The sequence below is a fragment of the Nipponia nippon genome, unplaced genomic scaffold (genome assembly GCF_047370975.1).
Source record: "Nipponia nippon isolate SJK-2023a ecotype South Korea unplaced genomic scaffold, ASM4737097v1 scaffold_2, whole genome shotgun sequence".
Taxonomy (NCBI): Eukaryota; Metazoa; Chordata; class Aves; order Pelecaniformes; family Threskiornithidae; genus Nipponia; species Nipponia nippon.
In genome coordinates, this window is record NW_028262336.1 from 1,870,614 (window position 1) to 1,888,431 (window position 17,818).

At 41.5% G+C, this 17,818-nt stretch overlaps 1 protein-coding gene across 2 annotated transcripts in view; it reads left to right on the forward strand.

Moving 5' to 3' along the window:
• MAN1A2 (mannosidase alpha class 1A member 2) overlaps positions 1-17,818 on the forward strand; it is a 139,599-nt gene that overhangs the window by 100,882 nt on the left and 20,899 nt on the right. For both annotated transcript variants that reach the window (XR_015704951.1, XM_009460543.2), the window contains exons 9-10: positions 11,428-11,543; positions 15,644-15,863. Coding sequence is in view for 1 of the 2 variants with exons in the window: in XM_009460543.2 (XP_009458818.2) it covers positions 11,428-11,543; positions 15,644-15,863 (336 nt within the window). In the remaining variant the exon portion in view is untranslated. The remainder of the gene's footprint in view (positions 1-11,427; positions 11,544-15,643; positions 15,864-17,818) is intronic.

Consider the following 17,818-nt stretch of genomic DNA (forward strand, 5'->3'; position numbering starts at 1 on the left):
CCCATAGTAAGTTTTATCTAAAGCCACAGGCCCTTTCTGCTGTCCCATAAATACCTTTTGCACAGTCCTGCAACTCCCCTCAAACACCTCATGCTCATGACAACCACGTTCCCCCCGCTTCTCATCAGTGCCAAATTTCAGGTTGGCTCTTGGAGGCTGTGGCTGAGCGGTTCCTTCAACGGCCCATCGATCAGTAGCTGAAGGGTTCTGGTCTGTGTTATTGTCTGTTACCACTCGCTCATTAATGTCTGTGCGTTTAATTTACCAATTGCCTTGTCATTTGGTATTTCTTTTATCCTGAATCGTCCTTACCCAGATGACTTGATGAAGAAGGTGCTCTCATATTGTGCATATCCCCACTAATACTGAGAATAATCAGCGTGCCAGCTGAAGGATCCTGTCCTGGCACTGCCAGCTCTGCCTGATATGTAGGAAGAGTGGCTCTCTTGAATGCAAACTTTCAAAGGTGCCGCAGAGATTGATGAATAAATCACTATCTGAATGTCTGTTATCAGGACTTTTACTGTTAAAATTAAGCAAGAAACCCTTTCTCTTAGTCTTTACGCCCACCTCTGGAAGATTAAAACCCCTGCAGATTGCAAGGTGAGGTGAATAATACTGAAGAATGAAGTGGTCTTTCAAAAGATGAAAGAAATATTGCAGATAAATATATCAGATAAAAAAAATAGAGTTGTAGCATAAATTAACAGGTTGATAGTCTAGTTATGGGTAGGGAGGAAGATGCTAGTGTTGGAAAATCCCTGTCTTTGCCAGCTCAAGCTGCTAGTGTTCTCCTCTAACTATGGAAGCACTTTGCATTTTCTCGCCCCCACCCTTACACTGGTTGTTTATTTACTAGGAGCCCGGTTTAGCAGTAGTCTCTTAAATTATGTCTGTTAATACCCCTCCATGCTATAGACAGCACTGAGAAACCAGCAATGCCAAGAGCCACGAGGAATCTAATGGTGAAATGTAACGTCAAGTCCTGGCAAAACATCCCTAAGCTAAACGGAGGCGAAGGGAATTGTGTCATGTAGGCCTGTATTTTCCAAAAAGTATTTTCCAAAAAGTATTTTCCAAAAAGTATTTTCCAAAAAGTATTTTCCAAAAAGTATTTTCCAAAAAGTATTTTCCAAAAAGTATTTTCCAAAAAGTATTTTCCAAAAAGTATTTTCCAAAAAGTATTTTCCAAAAAGTATTTTCCAAAAAGTATTTTCCAAAAAGTATTTTCCAAAAAGTATTTTCCAAAAAGTATTTTCCAAAAAGTATTTTCCAAAACTTTTCAGATAATTGCCTTCAATTTGGACTTGTGGGTAGTAGTTTATAATGCTTTAATTCTTGGGTGATTTTTTTTCTCCTTTGGCTTAAGGAAAAGATTTTCTCTCTCATGAATAGAAATGGTGCAGGATTAAAACAATTAATTTTATTTCTTGTGAAAATAGTTGTAGAAGTAGTTCCCAACCTGACTTCATCTTCGCACATTTATTTGATTCAGCAAGTAGATTTCTTTTTTGATTTGTGGTCGGAACGTCAGTTATAGAACTGGAGATTTGTGATCTATGTGATGGGTAGTTTGGGGGTTGGTGCAGGCATTTATTGGGGCGGGGGTTTTTATTTCAAATCTGCTTTCAGTTGAGTACATTACGAGCAAATGAAAATACAACATGATTTCTAGACTTCCAGCATTAGGCACGCCTGTATCAGTTGCAGATGAGGAGGTGGGGGTGGTTCTCTGCTGTTTAATTTTCTTTGCTCTGTTGGCGGGTGTCCGTAATTTTTGCCTCCAAAATATTCTGTCTTGTTCTGTATTTAGGAGCACGCATGTGTTTTGAATATAAAATAATTTATGTAATCTCTGATGGGGAATTCCCCTTGCCCTTTTGCTTTACAATCGTGTACAAATGCAATTAACTGTGTTCCAAGAAGAGGCTGCATTCAAATGTGATTATTCATTAGAAGCCAAGAGCAAGTTAATCTGTTAAAACTTTGTTTTAATGAGATGCAGCAGAGCCGCGCGTTACAGGGAATATGCTTTTATAAGTCTGCAAGGTTAAGACGTTTTGCTGGTCTGTTGAGCAAGATGCTGAAAAAGCTAAACAAATCAAAGCTTTGTTTAGTGCGTTAAAGATTCTGGTGTTATTGGAAGGTTAAACGTGCATATGAATTATGCATTTGAAAAGGAGTGTCTATAAATAATTCCTGAAGGTACGATTTGGATATGGTGTAACTGGGTTTTGAAAGCGCTTGCACACGTTGCTGTGGAAAGAGATTAGTATTTTATTTTGTTGCACTACCAGACTGTACTTTTTGAGCATGATCTTGGTGAGGAGTGCATCAATATCTAGAATTTGAAATCTGTCCCGCAACAGCTTTAACATTTATCTTCCTGACTGTAAGTTCAGTAAATTTATCTGTATTAACAGAGTCCAGCATGTCTTAGGGTGCTGCCTGATGTTATTGGGAGTTTAAATTCTTGGCTTTGAAGACAGCTAACTTAAAATGATTGGGGACTAAAAAGGTATCCTTTGACACATGCTCTGTGAGTTTTTAAAGTTTGAGCTCCTGTGGAATCTCGTTACTTCCTTAATAATTGATTTTTGTACTAGGGTCTCTATATACCTAAACCGTATTTTCGAACTGTTCTTGACTTACTCATTTCCTATAAGGGAAGCCCATCAGAGTCCAATTACAAACTTGTTACAGCCTTATGGCAGTTACTTGTTTTTAGTTTATTCCTTCTGTATCACTTATTTGTTGGAGGCTGTGCACCAACTGTTTATAGTGACATTCTTCAGACCACTAATAGATTTCAGATGACATACAATAGTCCGTTTCTCTTCATTCTCTCTTCAGTATGTGAGACTTCATGTTCTGATTTATGTGTAGAGATGTACCTTCTGGTGGCCACATGAGAAACACTTCCAGTTTGGCGACACTGAGGGAAGAGGGTCGGTAGCGTTGTTCAGTGGACGTTGAATGTATCTTCCTGGTGGGTTCATTCAATCATGAAGTTCCACTGGGAGCTGGACTGTCCTGTAGCAGCAAGGTAAAATACCATCTCGCTTTGGAGATCTGTGTGAAGACGCAGCTGATCTTTGATTGCAGATCACACTGTGGCACTTTTTGGCCTATATGGTCAAAACGAGGAGAGGGATGGTGATGAATGCAGCCCAAATGTAGGGTGTGGTAGCTCAGTCTCAGTCCTAGAGCATGGGCTGAGTAAGTCTTAAAATCGGCACAATTTCCTAGCGCCTGTGGTGACCAACACTTCGGCTAGCTGTGTCTGCAATTTCAGGCATCTGTCAGAAGAAGAAAAAGAAGAGATATATAGACACAAGTGCAGGAGAAAGAAGCATGCAGAGTAACCTGGATTTGTATTGCATGTGGTGTAATCCATAAGTACATCAAAAACAGGGACTGTCTTTCGTTGCTTCTTTGAATCTCTTTTGACTGTCAGCATTCACATGTTTTTTATATATATATATATATATATATATATACACACACACACGTACATATGTATGTAAACTGCTATGGTCTTGATACAACTTGAAGGGAGAGGGTGAAGTTGTTGACGGTGGTTTTGCCAGCTTATTTTGCATAGATGGATGTTGGGCTCGATTTAATTTAATAAAGGTTTTCTCTCTCCCATTTTCTTGTTTTTAATCTATAAGAGGAGAGCTGAGATCTCATAGGAAGACTACGGTGAATAAACTAAGGGTTGTAATGACATTAAGAGTTTGTCAATCTCCCTATGTAGAAACTCCTATTCAAAAGGGACTCTGGGTTGTGGGCACGTACCTACAGCGGTGTGGGTTGTAGCAGAAGGTGTTACCACCCCTTAGCTCTTTTTTCACAGCCACCTTGTCAGGTTAAGAAAGTTGTCAGAGGTGAACCTGGACCTGCCTTCCCATCAATCCACTGCAGATTCCAGCAGCTCAGTTAAAGCTGCCGGCGCAGGTGGGATTTACGCTGACTCCAGACGTGGCAGAGAGGCAGGCGTGCTTCGTTCGGGGGACTCGGAGCATAATCATTTGGAAAAGACAACTTCAGGTGACAAAAGGCCACTTTACTTTTCAGCAAAAGCACCACCATAAAGGTCTAATGTGTGTCTAATTTTCGCACGTGGACTTGACGTATTTAGTTGATTGGTCTGTAATTCGTGAACGTGTCTTCTGAGAGATGGCCTAAATCTTTCCGGAATTATAAATAATAACAGGAATGGTTTAATATAATAACAGGAAAGTTTGAATACAGAAAGGAAAATATTTGTTCCAGCTGCAAACTCCTGAGTGTGAAAGGCGAGCCTGTTGTAAGGTATCAAATTAGGATACTCCTTTGACATTACAGAATCATAAACCACATTCAATTTGAAGACGTGTTTTGATTCTAACAACATGAGTTACCTAAGTACGTGTATTAGTTGGGCTAGTTGTACTTGCTGGTCTGCTTCAAATTATTTGTATTGTCTTTGCACACACTTGAGTTGTGCAAGTTTGAGAATTTTAATCTTTAGTTTGATAATCACTACAGTTCTAGGATGTCATTTTGCTCAATTTTATTATATAAGAAACTGGTAGCACTTGCAGTTCAGATTGCTCCACACTTTCCATTAAGTGATTGTGTTTTCAGTTTCTTGTAGCTGCCAAACTTCAGCTCTTCCAACTGGAATATTCTGTCTGCCTCAAGCTGTTTTGTTGTTTTGTTTGGTTTTTTTTTTAAACAGCTTTGACAAAAATGCATCAGCCATTTCTAAGTGAAGGTAGAGGTGGAATGTGGTTCTACCCAGATTAAAGTTTGGTTTTGCTAAGCGTACAGTTAAGAAACTCAAAAACCATCATGTCTTAGGTATTTTACACTGTGAGAATTATTTGCTTCAGGACTGCTTGAGGAGAAAACCATCCGTATTTTTCCAAGCCTTTGAAAAATATTCACGTCTGCTTTGTCCATATGGAGTACTTAGGGTTCAGCTGCTCTGTCCTCTGGTGCTGAGCAGGTGCGATCACACCTCCCCAGGTTGCAGGAGCCGAGCTGGGTTTCTCTTCTTGCTTGAATCTGTGGTGGCACCAGCAGTAGAATGGGAAGCGATGTCTGTTCGGCTGTCTCCTAACTTACAAATGCTTGGCTTTGCAGCCCGAACCGTGCTTTGAACGTAGCTCTGTTATGTGACAACCTGCGTGTTGTCAGAAAAATTCTCATGCTGGTAACGTGTTCCTTAGTGATAAATGATTCATAGCTGACTAAAAATTGCACCTCCACCTCCTTTTATCAGGGCTGCCTCTGCTGCAGTTAATTTACAAGTGTTTGCACTTTTAAGCCATCCACTATGGCTTATGGCATCCTTAGGTTGAATTTCCACTGTGAATTGCCGCAGCTGCAATTTCCAGGGCCTCAGCTTTCTGGATTAAAGGATTAGAAAGGGAGCTTGCACCTATTTAGAGCAGCTGAGGGGCACTAAGGCCAACTACATGAAGTAAAGATTGAACTGAAATTTAATCAGAGCCACTCTGAAGACAAACAGAAAAGCAATTCTTTAAAAGTTTCCTACAAAGAGAAAGAGGGCTCCTGCAGCGTGAGGCCAGTTGGTACCCAGAACAACTAATGGTGATGGGGTGTGTGGATTTCTTAATGGAAGTTAATATTAGCTTAATTAATAATTAACATAATTAATAATTAATAATCAATAATCACTTCACTGCTCCCTCGCAGTCACTTACCTTTTCCACTCTTGAACTCCTTTCCTGACGTATTACATAGCACTTTGTCAAAGGTACAGCGTTTGTGATCCTTAAGGAAAACCGGCCTCCCCTTTTACTACTTGGTTCTTTTCTTGCAAAGTAGTTCTGCACTACTCTTCTTCTGGTTGCAATGAATCGGTAGTTTGTTCATCGTGTTGTTCCCAGCCTGCTGGCTATGGCACTGTCGGCAGGGTTAAGTTAGCTTTCCCTTACTTAGCGTCATAACTAACAATTCCACTTCTAAGACTGGACTTTCTTCAACATATTGCCGGATTTCTAACTCTTTGCTTGGTTGTTCTCTAGCCGTCTGTGCTTTAAAATAGTAAATCACTGTTATAGTTGCAAATTCGTGAATTAAAAATACTATTGGCATAGTTGATCCTCATCTCCTGCTTGTGCTTGCGTACTGCTAGAATGCTATCTCACCGCGCCGCTTGTCAGCACGGCAGCCTGTGCGTGCCAAACATCCTTCTGTTCAGCGTTTCATTTCATCTTTTTCGTCCCGCGTGTGGCAAACGACGCCGAAGCTGCGCGGCCGCGCAGGGAGGACGGGCGGCGGCGGCGCGCCGGGGCGGGAAGGGGCAGGGGCTCACCGCTGATGGCTGAGCAGGCCTCGGCCTCAGGCGCCGACCCACAGCACCCGTTCTGGCCGACGCTTCGCAACACCGCCCGGCTCCTTTCTTTATTCCCGCTCGTTGCCAAGAAATGGCAATTGAACAATTAAGGCCCAAAGCAGAGAGGGTTTAGCAAATCATGAATTGTTTTTAATTTGCCTCATTAAGCTGCCGTTAACTGCTTCAATCCATCTGCTTAAAAATAATTTGCACATCTTAAGTTTGCTCTGGAGAGCAGGTGGGCCTTCGTTAGAGCAGGTTTTGTTATTAGTGTTATCTTTAGGGGGCTTTCAGTTGTTGTGGGAAGTACTTTGTTGCTCACTGAACCCAACTTTGCCTGTAAACAGAAGGAAGGAGCGCATGGCTGTAACTTGCAGGCCGCTGCCAGGGCCGGCTTCTGGGGAACACTGCCACTCGTTCAGAAACCGCCTTGCTGTGGAGGAAGCTATTTACAGCCCTTGGGTAGATCTGGGTACGAGAGAGGAGAATGAGCTAGGTGAATGCCTAGTATCCCTATTATCTGCTACCATCCCCAACAAATTAGTCCTGGAGAGGACGAAGAGCCAGATGTGTCCCAGTGCCTGTAATTGAGGAGGGGGAACGCTGCTGCCTACGCCCTGGAGAGCTAGCTGAGGAAAACCGAGTTTATTTGTCTCCCCAGGTTTGTAAATAATTTCACTTACAGAGAACAAATCACCAGAGAGCCACAGATTCTCCCTCCTATCTCACGCCGGGATTCGTTGTCATTTCGGTCAGAGAGCACGTACGCTCCTTGCTGCGCGTTCTGCGGTGCGCTGTGAAATAATTGTCCTGGTTCTCGTCAGAGGAGCCTGTTTCAGCAGCGAGCTAATGGCTTGCTGATAGGAACAGGATCATCTGGAGCGAAACTAGCTTCAGAAATATTAGCTAATGATGGTGTGAGAATTTAAAAGGAGGTCTTCCTCTCGGTCTGTGGGAAAGAGACGGATGTGATTTTTGGAATAGTCGCTGAGATGCAATATTTGACTAAATATATAGATCTTCTTTTATCAATAAATTAAAAACTCATTAAAATATTGCTGTGAAATTGTTTGGGTTTGTTTCAGTTGCATGCTGTTTATTAAGAAGAAAAATGCCAATATTTAACAGGATGTAAATCTTTTGAAGTATCTGAACAAAAATGTTGCTATGAACTGTAAATATCATTGTCTTTCTATTAAGATTTTATTTGGCTCTTTCTGGCAAGGAGGGAGCCTGCAAACAGGCTGACGGCACAGGTTTGCACACAACGGGCTTTCAGGTGTGTGACAAACCAGAAATAATATTAAAAAATAGAGGGCTTTTTGTAATTGCTTTTGGTTGCAATAGTTGAAGGTGTTCTTTGCAACTGCAGCTACTATGTCTTTTAGTATCAAATAAGACATCCCAAGGAATCCTTGACTGGAATCCTTTTATGTTTGCCCAGTCATCTGGGCCTCCATTTGAAAAATGGGGAATGAAGAAAATATCTTAATTTGTCTTGATTGGAAGGAATGAATGTTCTAAAAATGTATACATGCCATTGAACAGAATATGTGGCTTCTGCCATATTTGATATGCCCTCATACTTCTGTTCTCTTTGCTATATTTGTCTTAATCTGGAAAGCCTTCTACTTCAGGATTTCACTGTGAAACACTTCTTCACACTAAAAACCTTTAAATGACATAGAGGCAATTAAATAATTCTTGTAGATCAACTATGTGAAAAATTAAATCCGTTTTTAAATTTGCAAAATACTTATAGACATTTTAAACATAATACTTACCTTCACGGCTGTCTGCTGAAGAGTGCCCAGTGCCAAGACGCTATTGTAAACTCAGTTATTCAAATCCCGAGTTGTTCCTTTTTACTACTCTGGATTGACATGCAAGGTTAGGGCTGATTGAAAAACTTTAAAAGATTTTACAGGCAAAGCATTTTTATGAGCAAAGTGTTTTGAGTTGAGCTGAGTTAAATCTCTGAATCCATTTGAGCTGTAGCTCAAATAGCAGGAGACAGTGATAACCACCGTGGACCTTCTGATGATAAGTTTGGGGAGGGAGCTTTGTTTATAGGAGAGAATGATATGTGATGACCCAAATGTACAGTTTTCACCAGCTGTATATTTGCTAAGGAAGCTTGAAAAGTATTTCTTTAGCATTTCCACTCTAGGTGAGAGCAAGTTGTCAAAGTACTGCAATCAGTCACAAAAAGTATTTTAATTTTCAGCCGTTTCTAGTTATAGCCCTTACACAAAACGCAGCAAATTCCGCTTTAGCAACACCGTCTGACACTAGCAGAAGACTTGAAGATGATCTTGCCTAGGGTGCAGTGAATGCAGCTGTAGAAGTTGGAGAACTTGCTGTGCTGAAAGCTCGGTTCAGCTGCTGCGGTGGCCTCCTTTTCGCTTCCACCTCTTTCGGCTATTTTTGCAGCTGGGGAGGGGTAAGGGCAATAAAGACAGCTGTATCGACGCAGTCGGCTCCCTCCAAGTATTGCTTCCCGTCTGCGTGAAAGATACCTGTCTGCGAGGTCTCATCACGTGTGACCACCAGAAACGTTTCATCTGTCCCTTTCCTGCTGCTGAAGAGCAGGAGCAGAATCAGTTTGCCCTGTCCGGCAGGTCTGCCCTCCGGTCCAGCTGCGAAAGGCATCAGCTGGAGAGGGGAGGAGCCCACTGCTTGATGAGAGAGGAGCCTTGAAAACTCCTAGCAGTTGAGATCCGGAGCGAGGTATGCGAAACGGGAGTAAAGAAAACCCTGCCGGTGGGAGCTGCGAGGCCCTCGGAAGCCCCCAGCCTTACCACGTTTGCTTCCCGCTTGCCGAGTGGGAGGAGGACCTGTATCCGAGAGGCTTGCACAGCTCTGAACGCATGAAGAAGGTGCAAAAAAGGCTGTCGGGGGATGGCTCTGAGTCCGGTGTGTCCCGATGCTACTGGTTCCTGCGTTCCCTGTACTTTCCCTGAAGACAAGAAGCAATGTGGAGGAGAAGAGCTGCTGACAGGAGAGAGACAGACAGTTCCCAAATGACTGCCTGAAGAAGCAGATGTGAAATGGGGTGTGTTTCTGATGATTGACTTTGGAAGCTCACCTGGAACATGGATTTCCCTGTTCAGGAGATAAACCTTTTCCACTCATCTTCCTGCTCTTTCCTGCCCTGCACCCAGCTGGAGCTGCTACAAGATGAACCCTGCTGAGGGTTCAGCAGCCCTGTCCTGCCTGGGGACTGAGTGCATCTGTGAAAGAAACCCAGCAGCAGCTTAACAGCAGTAGTTTTAAACCGTATCTCATGAAGACAGTCCCCGAGTAGTGCTGACATGAGTCGTAACTTTGAAGTCTTGGGACGGTTTGTTTATTTTTTTCTGAAAACCACAGACCCTTAGTTCTTGTTTCTACTTGAGAATGTAATGGTGCATTGAAGGAGTAATTACCAGCCCTGGCACTTGCAGAAGAAAGTGACTCCTGACCTGAATGCCGTCTTGCAGCTCCGAGCTAGAAAGCTTATGAAAACTCATTGTTTGTAGTTAAATCACTGAGTAGCTGGGTGTGAAAAGGCTGTCGAGGAGATACTGAGATACAAGAGAAGGACGTGAAGTAATTTGCTCCACATTCACAACCTGAAACCAAGTGGCAAAGCTACAATGGCTCCTTCCTCTGTTTAGAAATCCGCTGGTAAGTAGCAGAGGAGTCAGGAGGCAGCTAGAAGAGTTAGGAGAGAAGCATCCACCTCCTACTCACACCTTCAGAGACAAGCAGACATGATGGGACAGGACCGTGCTTGGAGGAAGAAGGAACAGAAGGAGAGCTCCAACCTCTCTTTTACACCTTTATCCCAGAAAGGCTGTGAATAATAACACTTCTTTGATGTACTTTGGAAAACGAAGTATCGTATCTTTTCTTTTTTTCCACCCAGTCGAAGGGAACTTGCATGACTATAACAGCCATGCTTAGGGCAGTGGCTTTCTGGCATGGTGACAAAGTTGGTCTTAAAAGTTACCTTTGCCTAGCTTCAGCAGACTGAGACTGTTCTGGTGCCAGCGTTTTGGGGGCTGTAGCGTTGGGAAGGAAAAGATTACGTGCTGTTCTGGTTGGAGTCACTTACTAAGTCTCATAGTGTGTACTGCTTTTTGAATGAAGGGTGTACTGAGGGAGCGCTTCCCGCGGCTGGAACAGGAGCTCCGCGACCGAGTCAGACCATCACTAGGCTTTTTGTGGGGATGTATGATAGCTCACCCAAAGGGAAACGTAGGTAGTTCTCATGTGATCTGTCAGCGCGATGGCTCTGCTTGTGAAAGGCAACCTCTGCAAGGGATAAAAAAAAAAAAAAAAAAAAGTAACAAAACAGAAGTGCGTGTGTTAGGAGGTCCAGTTTACGTGGTGGCGGGTTCTAATAGTCAAGCAGCCTTACCCTGTGGCACGTGGCTCTGCACGGCTGCTCGGGCACGGTGGAACAGAGCAGGGCATGTGTTGGACACTGCAAAGGCAATTTGCCTGCCTTTTGACGGGATAATAATTCGATTTCAATTAATAACTTCAAATTATTTTGAAATAATTTAAATGAGATCATTTACTTTGAGAAATTCATTAGTCTGTTAAGTAACTACCTTGTTGGAAATTAAAATCTCCTGAAAGATTGGATTCTGTGTAGTTCATGGCAGTTCATAGCCAGCCCCATGACCTGCTTGCATCCTGGATACAGAGATCGTATGGTTTTTTATATATACTTTTTAACATATATTAAAAAAAAAAATGAAAAAAAAACCCAAACCCTAGCAGCAAAACAGTTCCGCAGGTTCTGTGGAATGAGGTAAAACCAGGGGTTAAATTACATTTCTGACATGAGGGATGGCCTGTGCAGAATGACAAATAGTGAACACATACGGCAGGTTCCACGCCTATGAAGCAAGTTCGGAGGGGAGAGGGGATACGGTGCAGCTTCGTCCTGCTAAACAGGCATAAAATATTGATAATTCTGCAACAGTAGACCTTAAAAATGTAAGTTTATATTTTGAATAAATTTAAGGTGCTATTATATAACAACTTCAACTTTTTTTTTTTTTCCTCTTTCCCTCCTACAGATCACACATCCGTGGGCGGGCTGGGAGACAGTTTTTATGAATATTTATTGAAAGCCTGGCTTATGTCAGACAAGATGGACACGGAGGCAAGGAAAATGTACGACGATGCAATTGAGGTGATTATAATTCATTGAGTTTTCCAATATAGTGAAACTTAAAACCATCTTTAATACTTATAAAAAAAAAAAAAAACAAAAAACACCACCACCACCAACAAACAAACCAAAAAAACACAACAGGACTTGTTTTATTATGTAAGTTTTAAGAAATGAAGTGATGAATAATACTAGCTTTCACTCTGAGTAGTTTAAAAAGTATTATTGTGGAATACATCTGATGCGGATTATTATGCTAAAAATAATCCACTTGTCCAAAATGGTGTAATGTAAAAGCCCAACCTATAGTTTATTAGAAAGAGATCTAACAGCCCTAAGGTGTGTGCAGAACGACCAAGTCACTTTTCTCCGGAGTTCAGAATCACTCTAGGAGCTGAAGTCCTGAATCGTTTTATTTTCTCAAACATTTAGATGTTATATTTATCTTGTAAAATGTAGTTCATGCCTATTCCTTGCTCTACGGTTCTCCTGTGATATGGTCTTGCTCCCTCTCGCAGATCCCAAGTCGTGCTTGCCCAAGTTCGGTGGGATTTGGGGTGGGGACCTTTTTGTGGTGGCTCTGAGCTTCATGCCGCCCAGCTCTTACTTTCTTCGTTTCCCCATCCCCAGGCATCCTCTTTCATCAGGCTCGTCGTGCCCATATATGCCAACGTGCCTATGCTACAGTTAAGACACGGAGAAACTAAGCTAGTTTTAGTCAAGTTAGCTGTGGTACCAACAGCAGCCGGGACGGTGTAGTCTTGTCCAAGCGCAGATATGTGCGTGGCACCTAAGTTGTTCCATGCTCTGTGCATGCCGTGTTTTCTTTCAACACGAGCTTTTAAAGCTTAGTTTTAGTGCGGTCTCCTAAAGCAAAATGCCTGTTCTTGGAGTTCTAAAAATTCACATTTTAAAAGATATATAGTGAAAGTTCTAGTCCAGAATTGCTTTGAAGCTGTAATATGTCTCATTCCTGACCTGAATTTGATTAGATTTGGCTTTCGGCTACTTGAACTTTTTCCTTCCCTACGTTGTTTTAAAGGGTTATCTGCATTGTGTAGCTGGTTACTAACAAAGGTACGCTAGCCATTCTCTCCTGAAGGAGAAATGCGTTCTTTTCTTCAGTCTCACAATATAAAACAGATTTTGAATTATTTCTTAAGCTTTTTCCTAAGTACTTTCCAGTGTCTTCAGTATGGAGACAAGAATGTAATGGTTCTTCCAGTATGTCATCGCCTGATTTCTGGTCAGTATTCTGCTATTCATCCAGCCAAGAGCTGTATTTGCACTTTTAACCTTTGCCTCACGCTGTCATCCACTTTCCAGTTGGTTTTACTCTGAAGTTGGTTATAGTCTTTTTGATGTACCGCTTTCCTATTACTGGGATTTACATTCCTGATTCCTCAATGTGTGACCTTATACTTATCTCCATTAAAACACAATTGTTCGGGCAAACCCCATTTTGTCACCTGTTCTGAATGATTTTACAGAACTGACTTTTCCTTTATCACTATCTATAGCTCCATCAATTTTTGTGTCATCTGCAAATTTGTTTCAGCATTTGTTTCTTGCAGATCGTTGGTAGAAATGCGGCCTAGCATTGAATAGAAGTATCTTTGCAGAATCTTCACGGGATGAGGTTTTTTCACAATTTTTTGTTTTACTTTGAACTGTGTTCTAGCAAGCCAGCTTTTAATCTACTTCATATGTGCTGCCTTGAATTTGTTAAGGACTAATATTTTGTACAGTACCAAGGAAATTCCTGAAATTCCTAATGTTCCTAATATCGGCGTGCCCTTGTCAATCAAACGTCTATTTTTGAAAGCACATCATTCATTTTATATGATTGTTCTATTAACCTTTTAAAATACTGTTAAAGCATCAGCTATTTCCCAGTCCTTTTGAACTTCCTTAGCTTTCCAGGATTTGTAAAAGTCAACGTTATCAGTTCAAAACATTAGCTGAGTACTTTTAATAGTCTAAAATACAGTTTATTGAGTCCTGTGGGTTCAAAAATGTTTAGCAGTTGATGTTAAACATCCATTGTGGTTACTGTTGAAATATTTTATTCTGATTCCTAAACTGTGAGCACTTCAAAATTAGAGGAAATAAACTTTCCCTTCCGTCCTCTTCGCTGTAAGCCCAGTCTTGCAAACATTTTGTATGGGCAGATCTCTCTCTCTGAATGGAGACACAGCAAAGCAAATTTGGGACCAGATGAAAACACACTGTGGGTAGGAGGGAGAAAGAGCTGAGCTGCTCCAGCTTCATGTGTGATACGACCTGCAGCGCAAGCATCAGATGGTTTCCTCTTCGGCTTTCTCCCAGCTAAACCCACCCGTGTACATTTGAATTTGTACGAACCGTACTGATTTATGCATTGTGGAACATCCTTCTGGTTCAGGGTTTGTGTTTATCTGGGGTCCTACTTGACACTGAAAGACATGGGGGAAGAGTCAGTGAGTAGGATTTGTTTTACATAATTGCAATTTGAATTTTTATTTAAAAATCTTTACATATTTTCAAGAGCCCATTCCCTTACTATTCTTTCGTTGTTGCCCATAACGTAGGTCTTCCTCCATAGCTGACACTTCTTACTCTTTGTTTTTCAAAACTTGGAGCAAAAACTCTCTGCGTCACTTATGCAAGTAGAAAGGAAAGGCTGTAAAACACATTCTTCCCACTCATACCACGGAGTTGGAAATGTTCTCGGCACCCACCAGTCTAAAAGAAGCTCTCTGTCCAGCCACACTTCACTCCCTTAGCTTATTACAGGGGGGGAAGTGGAAGAGGCAACCATACCCTCACTCTCAAGTCTTACAGTAGGCAGTGATATCCCATTACGTGGAGGTATTAAGAGGAAGAAAGATGACAGTGTCTGTTCTTCAGATGTCATGATTTCCAATCCATGGCATATGCAACCTTACCCAGGTCACCACATACTTCGTAACGAGTATGAGCAAGTTCCATATCCCTGACCTCTTCGTGCTAGGTAACATTAGGGCAGTCTTCCACTGTAAAGGACACTTCATTTCAATGTCCTAGTACGTAGATTCACAGCTGTGATACGCTGAAATTGTGAAACTTGTTGAGAATTTTTTGTGCGTAGTTTGCACGGTGTAGCTAGCAAGGAGATGACTGTGCGCAGCAGCCATGACCTCCGCATCCACGATAACGGCTTTAGTTCTGTGCGGCATCCTCTGCCTGTGTGCTCTCAGCATATCTAGTTTGAGTGCAAAATACAGTTGTGGACATTTGGGGCGTGACTTGTTGTAGGTACCAGAAAAGTAATGGAGAGGGGTAATAATTCACTTCGGTAATAGATCTTGTGGATGGCAAGGAGAGTAATAAATGCCTTTTTAACGGCACTTTAAGCCTTCAACTCTAATCAGCCTTGGAGTGCTGTGACCAGTCACAGGTCCTGCACTTCGAAGGAAGTTGTGAACCCATCAGATGGTTATGTGTGGAAGCGCGAGGGAGATTTCTGGAAAGAAGATAGGAATAATGTCTCCGTGGCAAAGAAGATAATTGTCTTTATTATTATAGGACTCAAACTGCACTGAGATTCTAGTTACAAGAAAAACTGTCTAATGCTAAAGATAGTAAGTACTGCAGTAGGTTGGTGGGGATTGTGAACCTCTCTGAAAGAGGCTTAAGTAAATGTGTTGTTCCACGTAGCTTGCAAACTTTGGAAAGTTAGGTCGGTTATTCTCCTTCCTACTACCAGCAGAATACCATTTCTAAGTCCCAAGCAACACATACATTGGTAAAAATGTGCAAAAAAAAGCAGCATTTGCCTCACCTATGAAATAACGTTTTTTGTGAACAGCTGCTCTAAGCCTCACCCATCCTTTGACCACGTGCAATCAGAAAGCTGCTATGGAGCAGCAGCTGGAAGGTGGCTGGAGCATTCTTCTCACTGCCTGTTAAAGGAAGGGTATTCTTTGGTGTGCATTGAAATCATGTTCTTATAGCTGTTTGTTCCTGTAGCACTCAGAAGTGAATTTGAAAGAAGAAAATTAGTTTTGTTTTGAAAACAGTACTTTATTCTTTGGAGGAGACTTAGTATGTAAAACTTGCATGTGAAACGGTATTTGAAAGTTCTCTTAATCTTCTTGTAGGCCATAGAAAAGCATCTCATCAGGAAGTCCAACGGAGGACTGACCTTCATTGGGGAGTGGAAGAACGGGCACCTTGAAAGAAAGATGGGCCATTTGACCTGCTTTGCCGGGGGAATGTTTGCCCTTGGAGCAGATGGCTCCAGAGACGATAAAGCTGGACATTACCTGCAGCTTGGAGCTGAAATTGCACATACGTGTCACGAGTCGTATGACAGGACAAGTAAGATATATTGCTAATCCAGTTATTTCCATGGCTGAAATACAGAAATCGTTGTAATTATTTTTAAGATTTGTTATGGACCTATGCCTCATCTAACATGCACTGTTTTTATACCAGTATAATGTTTTTAACTTTCACGTGTTTACTTCTGATCTACATCATGGTGAGTAAGTGTAAAACCAGACTTTATATGGTCCCTTCCTGTGCATTTATCCTATTTTTGGATCAGTCAACTAAGGTTATATGGGGGCAGGGAGGGAGGAGTGGGTGTGAACTCTTGTCCTCCCAGATATATGGGGCAGCATTTCATATATATTGTTCTTACAGTTCTGTAGAGTGAAAACTGTGTAAATATACCTTTTACTGATTTTAGAAATAGTACATCCTGGGTAAGTACAATTAAACTAGAGAAGATGACAATTAGTGTGCAAGCTGTCAGATGGTCAAAGACCTGACTAGCGAGGAGGCAACACCAGACCTCACTGCTGGGCTGGAAGTTCTTCAGGTTCAGTCTTTTGGACCAGGTTTATTTTACATCTTCAACAGTGACCGTGATGCCTAAAGTTGAATTTCCTGATTACGCTTACAGTGCCCGTAAAGTCATAAGACAATTAAAACAGAAGAGTCTGAGCAGCAAACAGGCAGATCTTGAGGACTGGACTGTCAGAAATAAGAAGCTCACTAGAAAAGAGGCAGGAGCTCTTTCTCTAAACTGGGAGTTGAAAAATGCCAGTGCAGCCCTAGTCTGTATCAGGTGAAGAATTTTCAGCAGGTATTAGAGAATATTAACACTGCCTTAGAAGACACGTATAATTTGCCATCCAGAATACGCTGTGCAAATCTGAATTTCAAGCAGAACAAATGCAGAGAAGGACCAACAGAATGATTAGAGCGACAGAGCTTTTATCTTACCGTGGGAAAATACGAGAGGTTGGCCTGCTCAGACTAGAAGAATAATGCCAAAGAAGGGAATAAATTTGCTGTCGACTCAAGGGGTAAACACTGAAAAGAAATAGAGTTGTTTTAAGAAATAAACACAGTTGTACCAAGAGCAAGATTTGTAAGCTCGCCATGAATAAATGTAGGTTGGATATTGGAAATGGCTGTGTGTAGCCATCAGAGAAGTGAGCTTCTGAAATAACTTCCTAGTAGAAGTAATGGTAACTGAAACTCAAGCAATTTTAAGAGGAGAGTTCATGCATTTATTCACTGGATTGCATAGTATCATTGTATAATTACCTGCCATTTTAAAGAATTCAGTCACATAAGCAATACTTCTACCTGGGTAGCAACAGCATTAAAAAAAAAAAAGAAGGAAAAAGAGGATGCTTAAGGAAAAAGGTAGGGCATAGTAGCTATTGTTGCATTTCTGAGAAACTGCATTTCAATGTTTAATTTGACACTTAAAAATAAGCAATGCTAAATTTGCAGTTGTTTGTACAGTCCTATTTTTACTCCTTCAGATGTTTATTCTGTACCCTAAATAAGTCAAAAGTTGCGGGGATAAAAGTTTGGGTTACGTATTTAATGACTGTATAAGAACACACACATGCAAGAAACAGACTGAATATTGTACAGACAGCTGTAAATTTGCAATGCCCTAGTTTTCTTTTGTTTAGTCGTGCAATCTCAGGAATGTGGATTTTTTTTTTATTTGGGTTGGTTTTTTGTTTTTGTGTTTTTTTTTTTTGCCTGGACTGATTTTTCAAAGAAAATAAAGAACTGTTATGTGCAAAATGCCAACTTCATTATGCTTTAATGGCAGGATTTGAGACATAATTGTACACTTTAATGACAGAACTAGCTGGCTGCAGGAAAAACCTCTCTTTCAGAGGGCAGACCGTCATCCTGGTTCAGCTGATAGGTTTATGTTTCCGTCAGCAAGGGGGAGAGCCTGATCTCTTTCTCCTGTAGACTTGGGAGAACTCTTGCCCGATTTGGTGTCCCTGGAGGCG